At 36.5% G+C, this 16,506-nt stretch overlaps 1 protein-coding gene across 2 annotated transcripts in view; it reads right to left on the minus strand.

The window, feature by feature from the left end:
• LOC110030635 (protein SUPPRESSOR OF GENE SILENCING 3 homolog) overlaps positions 1–15,841 on the minus strand; it is a 54,824-nt gene extending 38,983 nt beyond the window's left edge. The window contains exons 1-2 of one of the 2 annotated variants that reach the window (XM_020733443.1): positions 15,709–15,841; positions 131–240 (exon numbers count right to left, since the gene is read on the minus strand). In XM_020733443.1, the coding sequence (XP_020589102.1) occupies positions 131–189 (59 nt within the window). In that variant the 5' untranslated portion in view covers positions 190–240; positions 15,709–15,841. The remainder of the gene's footprint in view (positions 1–130; positions 241–15,708) is intronic. The other variant, XM_020733444.1, reaches the window with a different exon arrangement.
• Between the last annotated feature and the right edge of the window lie 665 nt (positions 15,842–16,506).

The following is a 16,506-nucleotide window of genomic DNA, read 5'->3' on the forward strand; positions in this document are numbered from 1 at the left end:
GTGCGGTCTTGTATTTTCAAATTTTAAAATACTACTTTTTCCCAAATTATATATATATATATATGTATAATTAAAGCACGGAACTATAAGTCCTATGATGGTTGGTCGGCCCAAAAGGGATGAGAAAAACCTGAACCGAATATCAAGGGTTGGTTCCCATTGGAGCGGGAAATATCGCTCCCGCGTCATTCTCTCTAAGTGAGAGTAGCTTTGCTTTCATCACCACAAACACCTGAATCCCTGTGAAAAAAGTTAAATCAGCAATATTGCAAGTAATAGAAATATTATAATCTCCTCGCAAATCAATCTTTTAAGATTGACATTAATCCTCTTGACAACTCTAAATTGATAATCAGCTCTAGGCTTGAGTTTTCTAAATTAACATGTTAAAAATCGTTCCTTCCTAGTTTTATCCACACCAAACCAAACTAAAATGCCACCACTATGCAAATTTATTTTTAGAAAATATTGGCTCCATACAAATGATCCAACAAAATCATCTAATTGTGGAATAGAAAATCAGTACTTGATAATAATTTTGTTCACAACCCTACTAATGATGCACATTCATCAAGAGTTAACATTCTCAAATACAATCAAAACTGGAACTTCACACAGGTTAGCACTCACACAATCCAGACCTTTAGTTATCAAGTATGTAACTTGCTCTTGCAACTCCTTATGCTTGGATGCACATGTCCATAGGCATCGCAATTTGGGAGAACTGATCCTGATATGAAATCTATGGCAGTCGGATCTCTCTCAGTGCCGGTAATCGAATAGATAGACTGTCAGTCAAGATATCCAGAAACTCCTTCAATAGAGATTACAAAATATCTAGTATCGGCTCCTCAAACTCACTGCCTTCTAATATCACCAATGCTAGTAATATCAGTGCTTCTCTCAAAGCCTATAGAAAATTAGCATAGCAATATGGTCTCAAACTCTATGTGAATGCTCATTGCCTCGAACACGTTTCAAAAAAAGAACATCATGTGCATTCAAACTTTAGTTAATGAATGTATTCTTATAGTCGTCATGGTTTGTGCACCGATCATCTTGCAGGAATGGCCAATTAGGATGTGATAAGCATCAATATGTATCAAGTCACACCACACTTGCTCCTAAAACTTGTTCTAATAAAGAACTCTACTAGAAATCTCCTATTAATTGTGATCACATTCTCTTTCTTCAATCAATATAGGGAATAGCGTTTAGTATGCTTCTGTGTGGTAAAACTCAATTTGTCTAGCATTTAGGTAGGCACAATATTCTCACAACTACCTCCGTTAATGGTAAGACTGCACAGATTTCGTTCACAATGCAATGGATACGAAAAATATTACAGCATAGCCACGGTTGCTCTCTCTTGGGCTCGATCTAAAAGATTTGTCTAACCATTCATATTTCTCCTACATCTATGAGATACTAGTACATCTCCCTCACATTTTCATTTTCTCACATGTTCCCAAAGTCACTGTCTACAAATTCTACTTATCCTTGGTTAATGAAAAACAAAATCACTCCTCTATCCGGACAATCAGATGCTATGTGCCCAAAACCATATCACTTGATGAATTTTCTAGTAGGAAACTAATAGAACATAACAGCCCATCCTCTTCTATAACAGCATTTGTAACAACCTAATACAAATCTCCACACATTTCTTCCACACATTACTATATATATAAATGATAGTCTTACCCAGAGGGGTAAAGAAGAATACTCTTAGATTATGTATTACAATTATTGTTAATATTACAAAATTTTAGTCATTTCCCTCTTTTGAAAATCTCCTACTGTTAGATTTCAACTAGGTATCAGAGCAAGGTTCGGTACTCCTTTCTTCTTACATAATTCTTTTCCTACAACATTCTTACCCAATGGCTTCATCATCTCACTCAAATCAGAGTGAATCAACATGTCTACATCAGACTACCACAATTTCGATCCCACCCTCACTAATATTTCTGATCACCAACATCAAATCTCTTGCGAACACAGCTCTTACAGCTGATGACTATCCCATTTGGATGGAGTTCTCAAGTTCTCAAACTAATCACTGCTAATGGGTTTGAATGTTTCTTGACAGGAAATTCTACATGTATTCCTCAGCTTACCCTGCAATACATCCACTCTCTCTCCCAAACCAGATTACATTCAATAAAAATTTATAGAGCAAAATTTATCTACAGCAATATACTCGATCATCTCTCTCACTATACTATCTCATGTCCTCTTCTTTGACTCAACAACTGCCATATATACACTCACCAAATGCCTAAAATGCACCAACAGATCAAAGTCATTTAACTCAAAAATGAGCTTCATAAGGTCACCATGATGAACGAGACCGTGACCCAATATCTCACAACAAACGGTTTCATCAGTGGCACTTCTATAATAAAATAGTCGTAACTCTAGACCAGCAAACAGCCTGCAGGCATTCCTCTAAGACTTCTCAACCGTCCAGCAATACAAATATTGTGCAACAGCAAACCAAACCTCCAATTGCCTGTCAGATCTGCAGAAACTAGGGTCATTCTCCCTATACATGCTGGCACAGGACCAACCTATCATATATTCCTACAGCACCTAACAGCAATTCAGCACCTAAAAGGCATTCCTCTCAGACTTCTCGACCCTCCAGCACTACAAATAACATGCAACAGCAAACCAAATCTCCAGTTGCCTGTCAGATCTGCAGAAAGTGGGGTCATTCTACCAATACACGCTGGCACAGGACCAACCTGTATTATATTCCAACAGCACCTACAGCCATTCAGCACTGATAGATTCATCTTACACAACTAAAGACTGGATTCTGGACAGTGGAGAAACTTCTCATATCACCAACGATTACTCTCAGCAGCAGCAACCTACTGAATATACGGGAAAAGACCAAGTCACTGTTGGCGATGGCAACTCTCACCCCACACTCACACTGGCAGGGGAATCTTACCTACACCAACGCGTAAGCTCAATCTCTCTACATTACATCATGTCCCCTTACTCTCTCATAATCTTATTTCAGTTCATAACTTTACTCATGATAATCACTGCTCAATTCACATTGATACTGGAGGATTTTAAGAAAAGATCGAATATCAAATCAAACAATCCTTAGAGGACCATTCCAAGCATTCATGCTCTCCACTCAACCACAACTCCCATCAACCTATGGCATCAAAGATTGGGGCAATTGGAACACTTGCCCATTTTGCTGTTACAAATGCTGTTAGGATTCAACCAATTGAATCCTAAGTTTGAGGTGGGCTAACAGAATACAAACACCCATCATCTTCTATAAGAGCATTTGTAACATCCACATCCGCAAGTGGTCCCCATTGTCCTTATCATAACAACCTAATACAAATCTCACCACACATTTCAACATCACATTACTATATATATACATGATAGTTCCGCTGACGCAGGAGCTTTCCCGTGATAAATGTCAGCACAATCGCAGGATTAAGAACCTGTTTGGGGCAGCTTATAAGTGCAGGCGGCATTTTGAAAACGCCGCCATCCTGTTTGGTTCGCACTTATTCTCAAATTATCGAAAACGGAGTTTTAAATTTTGTAAAAGACGCGGACCGCAGGAGGACCCCCGCGGTCCATGTTTTCGATAGAAATATTACTCCCGTAACCCTGCCTCTTACGCATTAGCCCTCTGTCATTTCTCCTTCGCATTCGATCATGTTTCGTTCCCCGCAAAATTCCCTCAAGCAGACACTGACGCTGAGCCTTTCAGCTGCTTGCATGTCATCTTCTACTAAGATCACCGATTTCGATGCAGTAGTCGACGAATTGGAGTCGGATGAGGATGACCTAACCGCGTCGCCGTGGGAAGATGTTGTGGTTTACCGGCGAGATGCTTCGGTGACCCACGTCGAGTACTCGACCACCCTTGAGCGGTTGGGCCTAGATAAGCTCGCCTTGGTGCTCTCTAGGTCCAGGGCTTCTGCAATGGGGATCCGATTACCGGCCAAGATGGCGAGGGAGGCGACTTTGGCCAATGAGACGCCTGTGCTGACCTCCATCGATGTTACAAGCCGGAAGCGCAGGTTGAAACTCGACGGAATCTTGCGCACGATTATTACCCTTCGTTGCAACAGGTAAATCTATGTTATGCTATCTTGCGTTGAAACAAGGTATGCAGATAATTTCATGTTTCATTTCCGGAGGTACGTTCCTTTCGGCTCTACTAATATGACTACCATAAAAAAAAGCATAGCATAGATCGTCTGGGTTGGGAAAATCATGGTTCTCTTTTTGGAGATACAGAGATGCCTCTAGCATATATTCTTGGTTTTCTTGTTGTGTGGATGTCTTTTACTATATTAATGTTTGCAATATCAAGTAATTGCCCGAGAGCTTTGTTTGATATGGTAGAAGAACGAATCCTATCTTTTGGTGCTAATTCCATGAAACTACCGGACTATGCTTTACCTGCAGTTTAATAGATGTGAGCAGTGAACCATTTTCTGTTTGTAAACTTCTGCTTGAGTTTTGCTTTACCTGTGGTTTTGTTCTTGAGTCAATGAGCGGCAGTTTAATATATGTGAACATCCGCGGGATGGGCAAGCATTTTCTGTGCAGTTTAATATATGCGAGCTATCTTTTATGATTTTCTGTGCACTATATGGTTGTTGCAATGTGAAGGGCAAGCATTTTAAATAGGGCTTGATTGTAATGTTTTTTCTTTGCACTATATGGCTGTTGTTATTTTTTCTTCTTTTTTGGGTCTCATTATAGTACATATTAGTGTCTTAAGAAGTATTTCACTTTTTTTAAGTAATTGTGCTTCTGTGATGTATCTGAGATGTGATCTGAAATATTTAAGTGATATAAATATTTTGTATTTTCATGTATTAATATTTGAACTTTAATTTTAAAAATATTTTGTATTTCATGTTCTTCAATCTTTACATTTATCTCCCCTTTATGATTGTATTAAGAAAGTTGATAAATTTGTAAAAAAAAATCTGCAAATCAGCTGTTTACAAAACGCACAAACCAAACAGCTAAACAATTTATCCAGAACAAGGGCAGATTGGTCATTTATCCAGAATCAGCTGTTTTCCAAATACACAAACCAAACAGCTATTCAAGTTATCTGGATCAGTTGGTTATCAACAGATTATCAGGATAAGTTGTTTATCAGCATAAGCTGGATAAGATGGTTCTCTTTTTGAAGATACAGAGATGCCTCTGGCATATATTCTTGGTTCTCTTGTTGTGTGGATGTCTTTTACTATATTAATGTTTGCAATATCAAGTAATTGCTTGAGAGCTTTGTTTGAGATGGTAAAAGAACTAATTTTGTCTTTTGGTGCTAATGTCCATGAAACTATCGGACTGTGCTTTACCTGCAGTTTAATATATGTGAGCAGTGAACCATTTTTTGTTTGTAAACTTCTGCTTGAGTTTTGCTTTATCTGTGGTTTTGTTCTTGAGTCAGTGAGCTGCAGTTTAATATATGTGAACATCTGTGGGATGGGCAAGCATTTTCTGTGCAGTTTAGTATATGTGAGCTATATTTTATGATTTTTTGTGCACTATATGGTTGTTGTTATGTGAAGGGCAAGCATTTTAGATAGGGCTTGACTGTAATCTTTTTTCTGTGCACTATATGGCTGCTGTTATTTTTTTCTTTTTTTTGGGTCTCATTATAGTACATATCAGTGTGTTAAGGTGTATTTCACTTTTATTTAGGTAACTGTGCTTCTGTGATGTGATCTGAAATATTTAAGTGATATAAATATTTTGTATTTTCATGTCCTAATATTTGAACTTTAATTTTAAGAATATTTTGGATTTCATATTCTTCAATCTTCACATTTATCTCTCATTTATGATTGCATTAAGAAAATTGATAAATTTGTAAAAAAAACCTACAAATCAGCTGTTTACAAAACGCACAAACCAAACAGTTAAACAACTTATCAAGAACAGTGGTAGATTGGTCATTTATCCAGAATCAGCTGTTTTCCAAACACACAAACCAAACTGCCATTCAGCTCATCCGGATCAGTTGGTCATCAGCAGATTACCAGGATAAATTGTTTATCAACATAAGCTGGATGAGCTGCAGCTGCCACAAACAGACCCTAAATCAAGTTTGAATACCATCACGAAAGGCTGGTTTGCAGTATTTTCCCATCGCATGGGCTGCACGGGATCACAGGACCCTTATTCCATTTTTTTTTTCAAAGTAAAGTTTAGCTTCATTAATAGTATATGATCGTATGTGGAAACTAATTTAGGAGATTTTTTGCTATTGTTATGCAACTTGTATATGTTTTCTCTGTATTTTCTCTATAGGAGTATTGTATCTTTGGTTTTATTACAGGCGATGTGTATGTAACCTGATAAGATCAAAATGATGATCTCACTCGGGCATTCAAAGGCCATCATCAAACTTGCAAAAAAATGTTACGCCGTAGGAAAACTATTTTTCTCCTTCAGGTTTTCTGTCTCGTTTTCATACACACCATAATTTCAGTCATCATCCATCCTCCCTATCATGTTACACATTTTAGAATTTTTCTAATACCATTTAGGGTCTGTTTAGGGCAGCTTGTGCGTTTCAGGATAAATGACTTATCTTGTATCCTGAAACGCGGCTAATGGGTCGGCCGCAGGGGTCGACACGTGGTTTGCGTTTAGTGTAAAAAATCAAAACGTGGCAGGCAGCGTTTTAAAAAACGCGCAAACCAAACGGTTAGACGGCGTTTTCAAAAATGCTGCCGCACTTGTAAGCTGCCCCAAGAAAACGTCGTCGCATTTATAAGCTGCCCTAAATGGGCCCTTAGTATTCTTAAACATCTTCTAGAAAGCCTAGAACAATATCATCTGGTATCCAAGCCCGACAAACCTAAATTTTTTAGGTTTTGTCTTTCATATCCCAAATCAAAATTCACAACAAAGAAAAAAATATTGCCATTATACCCTATCCATTCCTATCTCAATTCCAATCACTAAATCAAAATTTTCAAAATTCAACAATCCTACCACTACTAATAATCCACTCGGACGCCTACCACCAAAATCCCAAACGTAGACCAACCTTTATCTACAACCCAATACCCGTTGAAACCTTGATCAAGAAAAAATGGCACAATGCCTTCTCGGAGAAATCTATAAAGGGATGTCTAGGAGCTTAATATAGAGGATATACAAAGAGAAATTCTTCAACTACAACAAAGGCTATCGTTTCTTGAGAGAAGTCAATTTGGAGAGGTCACTCAGGGCCACAACAATGATTTGCCGAATTGAGAGGAGAACATGAATCCCTTCAACTAAGTAATTTCTAATTATGAAATATGAATCTCTCGATAATTTCACATGAAATATTAGAGAAGGCAGGATGTTGGAGTGAAGATTGGGTTGTTGGATTTTAATAGTCGGTAAGAATCTGGATGAGTTCATCGAGTGGCTCCAAACAGTTGAACGAATCTTCGAGCATAAGGAAGTGTTACATGACAGAATGGTCAAGCTAGCCGCTATTAAAATAAGGAAGAATGCTTCTTTGTAATAGGAGAACTTGAAGTGTCTTCGTCGGCGCAAGGAAAAAGTAAAAACACTACGTAGTCTAAGATGAAAAGAGAGAAGAAATACAAATATCTTCCCCCACATTACCAATAGAATATCTTGATCAAATTTCACTACCTAAATCAGAGAGATTCTTCTATGAAAAAGTACACAGCTAAAATTGATCAACTCATATGAAATGTGAGTTGGTGGAACCAAAAAAGAATATAATTGAGAAGTATCTATAAGGATTGAGGTCATATATTAGTAATATGGTGCAGCTACAACCATGTTGATCACTAATTGATGTACAGAATCAAGCTTTGTCAGTGGAGAAACAGTAATGTTATGAGGTCACTACCATATCTTCCAAGCAGACTTCAAACTCATGATCAAGTAGCAAGAGTACACACTTTAGAACATCCAAATCAACCCCGCTAGATTAGGAACCAATATAAAGTGGAGAAAAGATGGAGTCCACTAGCACTCTTAGAACTATTCTAGCCAATAAGTGTTTCAAATGACAAGGTTAAGAACACATTGCATCAGATTGCCCAAAAAAGAATAATAATCTTATTCACAAAGTAGAAAGCACCTTAAAAAATGAACTGTTCTAGTAGAGAATGAAGAAGTCAAAAAGGAGTATCAACTTACAACCGATAAAGGAAGGATGTTAGTATTCAAGTTGAGCCTATGAGGGACATTAGCAACATTAGCATTAGTTGTCCTACATAACAATGAACTAAGTAGCTAATACCGGACACATGTCAGTCCCAACAAAACAGATTTCAAGATCGTCTGGCCTATATAACCTACTCTCTCAATTGCCACTGAGTGGTTCAGCCTATCATAGATTTCATTATAGAGTTGGTTCCTCCAGACATACTTGTTTATCAGATACGTCTGTCTAAGTACGAGGAGTGGAAGAAGCAGGTTATAGATTTAGTGGCTCGAGACTTTGTTCGTCTTAATACACAGATATTTGTAATTCCAACTCATGTTATGCCAAAAAAGATTATTTATTCTATCAGGACAAGCTTTAGAATGATGTATGTGTTTTAGAATTACCTGAAATGTATGTGAGTATAGATTTTACAGTGAGATTTTTTCAGGTATAACAAGGCAGAGATTTTATTATGATGGTGATAGATTGATTAAAGAAGCTTTTATAGAAGAAGATGAAGCTTCTCCCATCCCGAAAGAGTGACGCAAGAGTTCTCCTAAGATAATTGTTCCGCATGATTGCAAATATCATGATTGTGGGATTGAACTGGGGTAAAATACCATCTTGGGAGGCTGGTTTGAGGGATACTCCAGTTGTATGAGCTGCACAAGTCCACAAAACCCTTATTTCCTATCCCTTTTTTGCTTCTAATTAAGGTTTAGCTTAATTATTAGTATAAACATCATATGTAAAATATAGTTTAAAAGACTTTTGGCTATTGTTAGGTTAATTGGAGATGTTTTCTCCTAATTTAGAATTATTGTATCTTTGAATTTCTTTCAATTGGTGAGTGTGTAGCCTGATAGGATCAAAATAATGTTCTCTCCCAAACATTTAAAGACCTCATTCATCCAACTTACAGCAAACTATTGTTCGCACCAGGGAAACTGTTGTTTTCCTTAACACCTTGTATTCCAAAACACCTTTCAGGTGACCTACAACTATATCAACTATAAGAAGGGTAGAGGAGGACGGGTGCAAATGAACAGAGCTCGTGTTCGTGTTCGGTTCGTTTGAAATTACGCGTGTTTGAAATAGACTCGTGTTTGAAATTGTTCGTGAATTTAATGTTCGTGTTCAGTTTGATTTGTTTGAAATATGTTTGAAATGTTTGAAATCGAATTGTTTTGAATTATTTGAAATCTTACAAATTTGTTTGTATTGTTCGAATTGTTCGAAATCTTCAAAAGCTTAAACCTATATGAAATTAATGTTTAAACCTATATGAATCACAGTACAAATACAAAATAGTCAAAGCACAACTTACAATAAAACCATAATATCATATATCATCCATTAAAATTTTAAATCTAGAGACAATATGCGAGATTTCACTCCCAAAAACTAGGTTTCACTCAAAGAAACTAAATAAATCTAAAAGAAATATAACAAAATTTAAGGTAAAAGATGAACCTGCAGATAAATACAAAATTATAAATTTAATATAAGCTAAGAGGCAAACATGAACATCAGATTATAATTTTTAAGATATAATTTTTTAAAATGTGATAAATTTTTAAAGTATATTTTTAAAATATGATAATTTTTTATATATAATTATTTTAATTTATTTTATATTTCGAACAATAATGATTCGAACACGAACGAACGCATCAAACAAATTAATGTTCGTGTTTGGTTCGTTTATAAACCAAATAAAATAAAATTGTTTGTGTTCGTCTCGTTTGCTTATCGAACGAATCGAACACGAACTCCCCGACGAGCCGAACACGAACCATTTGCGAAGAACGAGCTTTTTTGACAACCCTAGGAGGGAGGGAGGTAAGTAGATGAATTATTCAAATTTTGGAATGGAGAATAGAGAATCCTAAAGAATTAGGAACTATATGGATCTTATACCAAATGACGTCAATCAAGGTTTTCCTAAAGATGATGTGTTGGTAAGGAAGGGATCTAAAGCAATTTGGGAATTGAGGGGAATGATTAAAACTTGGTTTTAATGAGAAAAAGCCGAGGTAGCAAGAACACCAGCTGTCATTGCAATAGAAATGTGAGAAGGGGTTGGCGGCAAGTGTAAAAGTGGGAGAATGATGTCAAAGAAGGTCCACCAACCACCATCTAACAAGTTACAGTTACACCATTTGTAAGAGTAAGGATACAGCACTTTCCTAAGGTAAAAGCCAGATAACAAATCTCAGACTTCAAAAAACCAAACCAAAAGTTTCCCAAAACCAATCCGAAGAAAATTATACATAACAAAAACACATACATACAGATAAGCAAACCTAATCCTAACTAAAGCAAGCAAATATATGTTGGCCGGTTCGGAAAAACTTAAACCGAATCGGTTGATAACTCCTAGAGCAACCCCAGGATGGACGTCTTGGGTTTGCTCCAACTGGAGAGGGAAATATCGCTCCCCCATAATCTCCAAGTAAAACTTGCCTTTTAAAATTTTTTGTAGCAGAGCGCTTACCATGTTTAAACATTATAAGTAAAAACCAAATAAAGATTATTAAAAAAAAGTAGAAGACTGAAAACCAAGTAAATATATTTGGGAAAATTACCTTTACATTAAATAATTATAAATTTCCATACTTTCAACATTGAAACCCTCTAACCTTCTGTGTATGAACTACCATTCTCACCCACCAGCTCCAACTGCCTACCTTCATTACACCTCCACTGCCATCTCAAGTAAGATAAATAAGAGCTCCATTGGCAACAGTGAACCAAATTCCAACTCCAAATATGATGCCAAATCTCTCAACCATACCTACCACCTTCAGCACCCATGGTAGGAGGGAACCAAATCGATTAGCAGCCAATCAGGAGTAGAAGAGAAAGAGGGTAGGCACACAGTAGAAAGAGATAGGAGAGAATGAGATAGTGGGAAAATAGGGCAGCGAGCCCAGCAGAGTGGAGGGAAGTTTAGGAAAAAAAGCATAAAGATAAAGAAGAAAGAGAGTGAGGAGAATGAAATTCAGTGCAACTCGCCAACAGCTGCACTGCATGGCAAAGCATTCAAACATAAGGGCAGTGGTAGTTTCATACACATGGGAGGAAACTAAAGAGATACATTTTTAAGTTATATTTCAGTTACTGTATCCACTTAAGAACCCAAACAGAATTTATCTTCATTATTTTTGTTCAACCTATTTGGCAATGGCACAGAGTAGTATCTAATCATATTGTACAGTGCACTTCAAGAAATCCAACAATGCATTAAAAACTTCCTCATGTGCAAGCAAGAAAATATACTTAACCTGAATAGCAAACATTTCACGGAATCAACATAAAATTGTAATGTTAATAAAAGGTTATCCCACAAGCATGTTAAAAATTAAAAATTCATGTTTTAATAAATAAAGAAAATGAACTCTTAAAGCTATTAAGAAATAATAGACTATAGTTTATTTGATAAACAACGGGTGATTAAATTGACATGAAGATTTGGGCATGAACAAAACTTACACATAAATAAAACCCATATTAACCTGGACCAACAAAAACATCAACCACATTTCAAATGAGGAAGGAAGGTTCACTCCGACCATATAGTGAATAAAATGGATGAACATTTTCAAACTAGAAATAGCAAAAATAAAATTGTACAAATTATATAGATTTAAATAACAAATTTAACATTTTTTTTAAAAGACATGCACAAATTGGCTACAACATTTTTAAACTTGAGCACAAGCCCATGGATTTGTCAACATAACTAAATTAGGCCAATCAATGACCTTCAATTTTGCAATTAATTGACATTATTCTTGAAGTAGGCCCAACCAGACTAGGGCCTTTTAAGCTAGATCCATTTAGGCTCTAAAATCCTAACAGACTTACGATAAAATATCAGCTAGAAGCTATCTTAACATCATTTTCCTTTTTTTTTTTTTTTGGAAAAATAAGGGAACCAGAGAATAAAACATGCTCGGTAGTTGTTTTTACATTTTGTTTCTGAATATAATAATTGTTTTAAACAATCACAATAACTCACAACTAATTTAATTTTTTTAACCATTTTTTCTCAAGCTCTTTAATCTAACATCAAGCATCATTTCTCACCCTTGCAATCATCATCAATCCCTGCCCTAGTGTTTGTTACACCACCTCAAATCAATTGAGGTCCGAGAGATCTTCTCCACAAAAGGAACTCAAAGAGACTTCTCACTCTCTACACGTGACCTTCAACTGCTCATCAAACATCCCTAAAATTTGCACCTCAATTTAGTCTCCCTACACATTTGCTCACTCTATGCTCCCACATCTATCACGGCTTCCTTATTCAACATTCAACATCTCTTTCACCAAACTCCGTCACATGTCGCTCTCCGCATTCGTCCATAACTAATCTTGCCCCTGCTCTGGCAATCTCTCCCACAATGAAGCCCTCAATCTCATGGATTTGTCAGCATAACAAAATTAGCCCAATCAACGACCTTTAATTTTGCAATTAAATGACATTATTCTTTAATTAGGCCCAACCAAAATAGGGCTTTTTAAGCTACCTCCATTTAGGCTCTAAAAACCCTAAGAAACTTGGGATAAAAATATCAGCTAGAAGCTATCTTAACATCATTTTCCTTTTTTTTTCTTTTTAGAAAAATAAGGGAACGATAGAATAAAACATGTTTGGAAGTTGTTTTTACATTCTGATTCTAAATGTAATATTTGTTTTAAACAATTACAATAACTCACAACTACTTTGATATTTTTAACCATTTTTTCTCAAGCTCTTTAATCTAAAATCTAGCATCATTTCTCACCCTTGCATCCAACATCAATCCTTGCCCTCGAGTATGTTAAACAACCTCAAATCAATTGAGGTCCGAGAGATCTTCTCCACAAAAGGAACTCAAAGAGACTTCTCACTCTCAGCACATGAAATTCGCCTGCTCATCGAACATCCCTAAAATTTGAACCTCAATTTAGTCTCCCTACACATTCGCTCACTCTATGCTCCCACATCTATCACAGCTTCCTCTCATTCAACATCTCTTTCATCAAACTCTGTCGCATGTCCCTCTCCGCCTTTGTCCACAACTAATATTGCCCCTGCTCTTGCAATCTCTCCCACAATGAAACCCTCAATCTCCTTTTGGCCATTGGCACTCGATAACCACTTTCCATGAGCTTTCTCTCAACAAATCCTTGACTCGCTCTTCGTGTAATGACTCCTCGATGGATTAAATCTTACTTCTAAACAAAATAAATAATAAATGACAAATAACAACAATTACTTATGGCATCAAATATAATTTTAGTACATATAACAAACGGCCCCTAAGATTTACTCTATCAAAATATTGGGCAAAAGAGGAGGAGAATCTAATACTTAGCAGAAATGAGTAAATTTCCGAGGACTGACCTTCCTATCAAAATGGTCCAATAATATCTAAGATTAAGCATTTATTAGCCTAAACAAACTGATTCAATCCCGTATGAGGTCAGGATTTGGACAAGGAAAGTTCATATCGTCAATCCAAACATTTTAGTAATAAAAAAAATACAACCTATATTAAATCCCTGAAATAATGAAGAAAATAAAAGAAAAATATTTTATTAAGTTTTGTGTTTAAGCAAGGATTTTGAAGTACCCAATTTTAGCCAGCTAGCCTGCATGCTGCTAACCTCAAATTATCAGTTCAAGTGAAGCTTATATGGGTTCTAAACAAAGCTAGATTTGGAGTATTGGCACAAACGGGCTAGGTCTACCAAGAAATTTCCCTAATAGGGAAGCCTAGCCTAGAGAACCTGAAAATGAAGTCAGCTTATCTAGCAAGTACTAGGCTCATCTTGTTCTGAATATTACCCTATGGAAAGCCATGATGGGATTGTTCCTCCTTGTTCAAACCAACTCAAGGAAAACATTAGATTGGCTTAACATAGATAATTTTTTTGCCCTAAAACCACTATTTGAAAAGGTCACAATTTTTAAAAAGGTAATTGATACCATTCTAGGGCACATACAAGGTGTTCTGGGAGCAAGTTTTTTGGGGAGGTAGCTATGGAATAGGAAGGAAGTGAGAATAAAGGTTGTCGGCGGGTTGGTAAGGATATAGGAAGCAAAAGCTGAAGTTGAACAGAAGTTGGAGCTAGTGTGACAGCAATCCGGATTGAAAATAGCAGTCCAAAGGCAAATCGGGTGCGAGCAACTAGACAGGGAACGGGAAGTGATAAAATGGTAATTTTTTGCTGTGACCAACAGCTAGGAGCGCGTCCAACTGTTGTCCAGCTGAAAATGGCAGGTAGAACGGCAAATAGTGAGATACAAACCGTGAGGGGGTTCAACCACATGTCTCTAAGCAAGACAAAAATGCACCACTTGCAAAGGAATATACGGCACTCCAAAGAGCGGAAATCATAGATTATAATTTTCATAATACTAACATAAAGCACAAGTCCTCTCAAAACAGAATTAAAAGAAAGGACTATGAAATAAGGCTTGAAAAAAAAAGGACCATGTTAAATTTGATAAAGGGATGCTAATTGCTTGGTTCACTACTTTCACGTTCGCAACATGGATGGTTCCGCAACTGGCGGAATCCGACAATCATGAGGTCGCAGATCACGATTCCTGTCAAGCTCAACCTACTGATTGATTTGGTAACTAAGAAGCTTAACTTTGGAAATATATATTCATGAAATCAATAAAACCTCCATCTTAAATTTGGTCTGAACTACAAATATAGAAATCAAACAGTATGGATTGTGAATCCATATTTCAAATCTTCATCAACTACGTAAGAAGCATCCACTAAAAACAGTTACATACATACAGAACATAATAATTAAAAGCGAAATTTACGTATATACAAACAAATTCTTATGTTTTACATATCCAACACCTCAATCGTTATAATTAATTTTACAACAAAATAACAGCCTAATATAAAAACCAAATCAACACAAATACATGAAAAGAAATATTTCACTTTAGATAAGTTAATGTTAGTGTTATTTTCTATGTGATTTAAAGTTCAGTGGGTTATATAAGTAAATGTAAATGTTTTTAAGTGTTAGATATGTATATACATAATAATTCAGTGGTATATATGTAAGTCCATATGAAACCTGAACACATTCAACTAATTAAAACCAGATGAGATATTTCATTTGAATACCATAGGATAGGTTTGATACACATTCCAGAAATTTTACACATGTGGCCTTCACGGCCATCGATCCCTAATCTAATTCTAGCTCCATTGTGCGTATATACATCACGATGGCACAGAATCAAAAAAAGGAAAACATCAGTTTACACCAAATGGCGGGCATATCCTTCACAAAAAGTTATTTCTACCAATGAATCTTGCTAATGTATGATTTCATGGGTATAGCACCCTGATATTTAGCATTAATGAATCAAATAAACGATCTGGATAGAAACAAAGACTGAGAAAAAAATTAACAATTGCATTTAATGTGGCAACCACAGTAGAAGAAAATGAGGCCCCAAACCAGAAGACACGTACGATGAGCTAAGCAGTTCCGGCGACGCCTCTATATGTCATTACCGTAACCTCGCCGGACGCAACTCCTAGCAGAGGAGAGAGTGCGCCGGAAAGACAAAAATGGTTTGAAAGCATCGAGGCCGTGCTTAAACCTAGCACAATAGTTTTTAAAACTATACATATAACCATTAATATTTAGAAAATCAAATCAATTTAGCCGGTTAACTTTTTTCAAATGTGAATTACGTTCCGTTTAGGGCCGCATTTTTCGAGCGTCACTGCCCTAAATTGTTAATTTTTTTTTTCTCGTGCTTTCCCTTAACGGTAGCGGCCGCTTGCCTCTAAATTAGGTTGAACGCGGGCCACGGGGTCAGCCCTGTGTTCTCGAGTGTTAACACCTCCTTTGCCCCGCCCCGCTCGAAAGCTGCCCTAACATCGTTCATGAAACCGCGCGAATCGACCTCGAAGCCCCTACACCGCTACTGCCTTGCTTGTCGCAATGCTTGCCCCCCCTCATGTTCTACCGTCGCTCGCTAAGGTGTGGATAGGGCTATAAAAAAAGCTCGTTGTTCGCGAACAGTTCGTGTTCGGTTCGTCAATGAGTTCGTGTTCGATTCGTTCGATAAGTAAACGAGACAAACGCGAACAAATTTTTTTCGTTCGCTTAGTTAAACGAACCAAACACGAACAGTGATGCGTTCGTTCGTGTTCGAATCGTTATTGTTTGAAATATAAAATAATATAAAATAATATAAAATAATTATATATAAAAAATTTATTATATTTTAAACATTAAATTTTGTAAATTATACTATATAA

Source organism: Phalaenopsis equestris, unplaced genomic scaffold (genome assembly GCF_001263595.1).
Source record: "Phalaenopsis equestris unplaced genomic scaffold, ASM126359v1 Scaffold000745, whole genome shotgun sequence".
Lineage (NCBI taxonomy): Eukaryota > Viridiplantae > Streptophyta > Magnoliopsida > Asparagales > Orchidaceae > Phalaenopsis > Phalaenopsis equestris.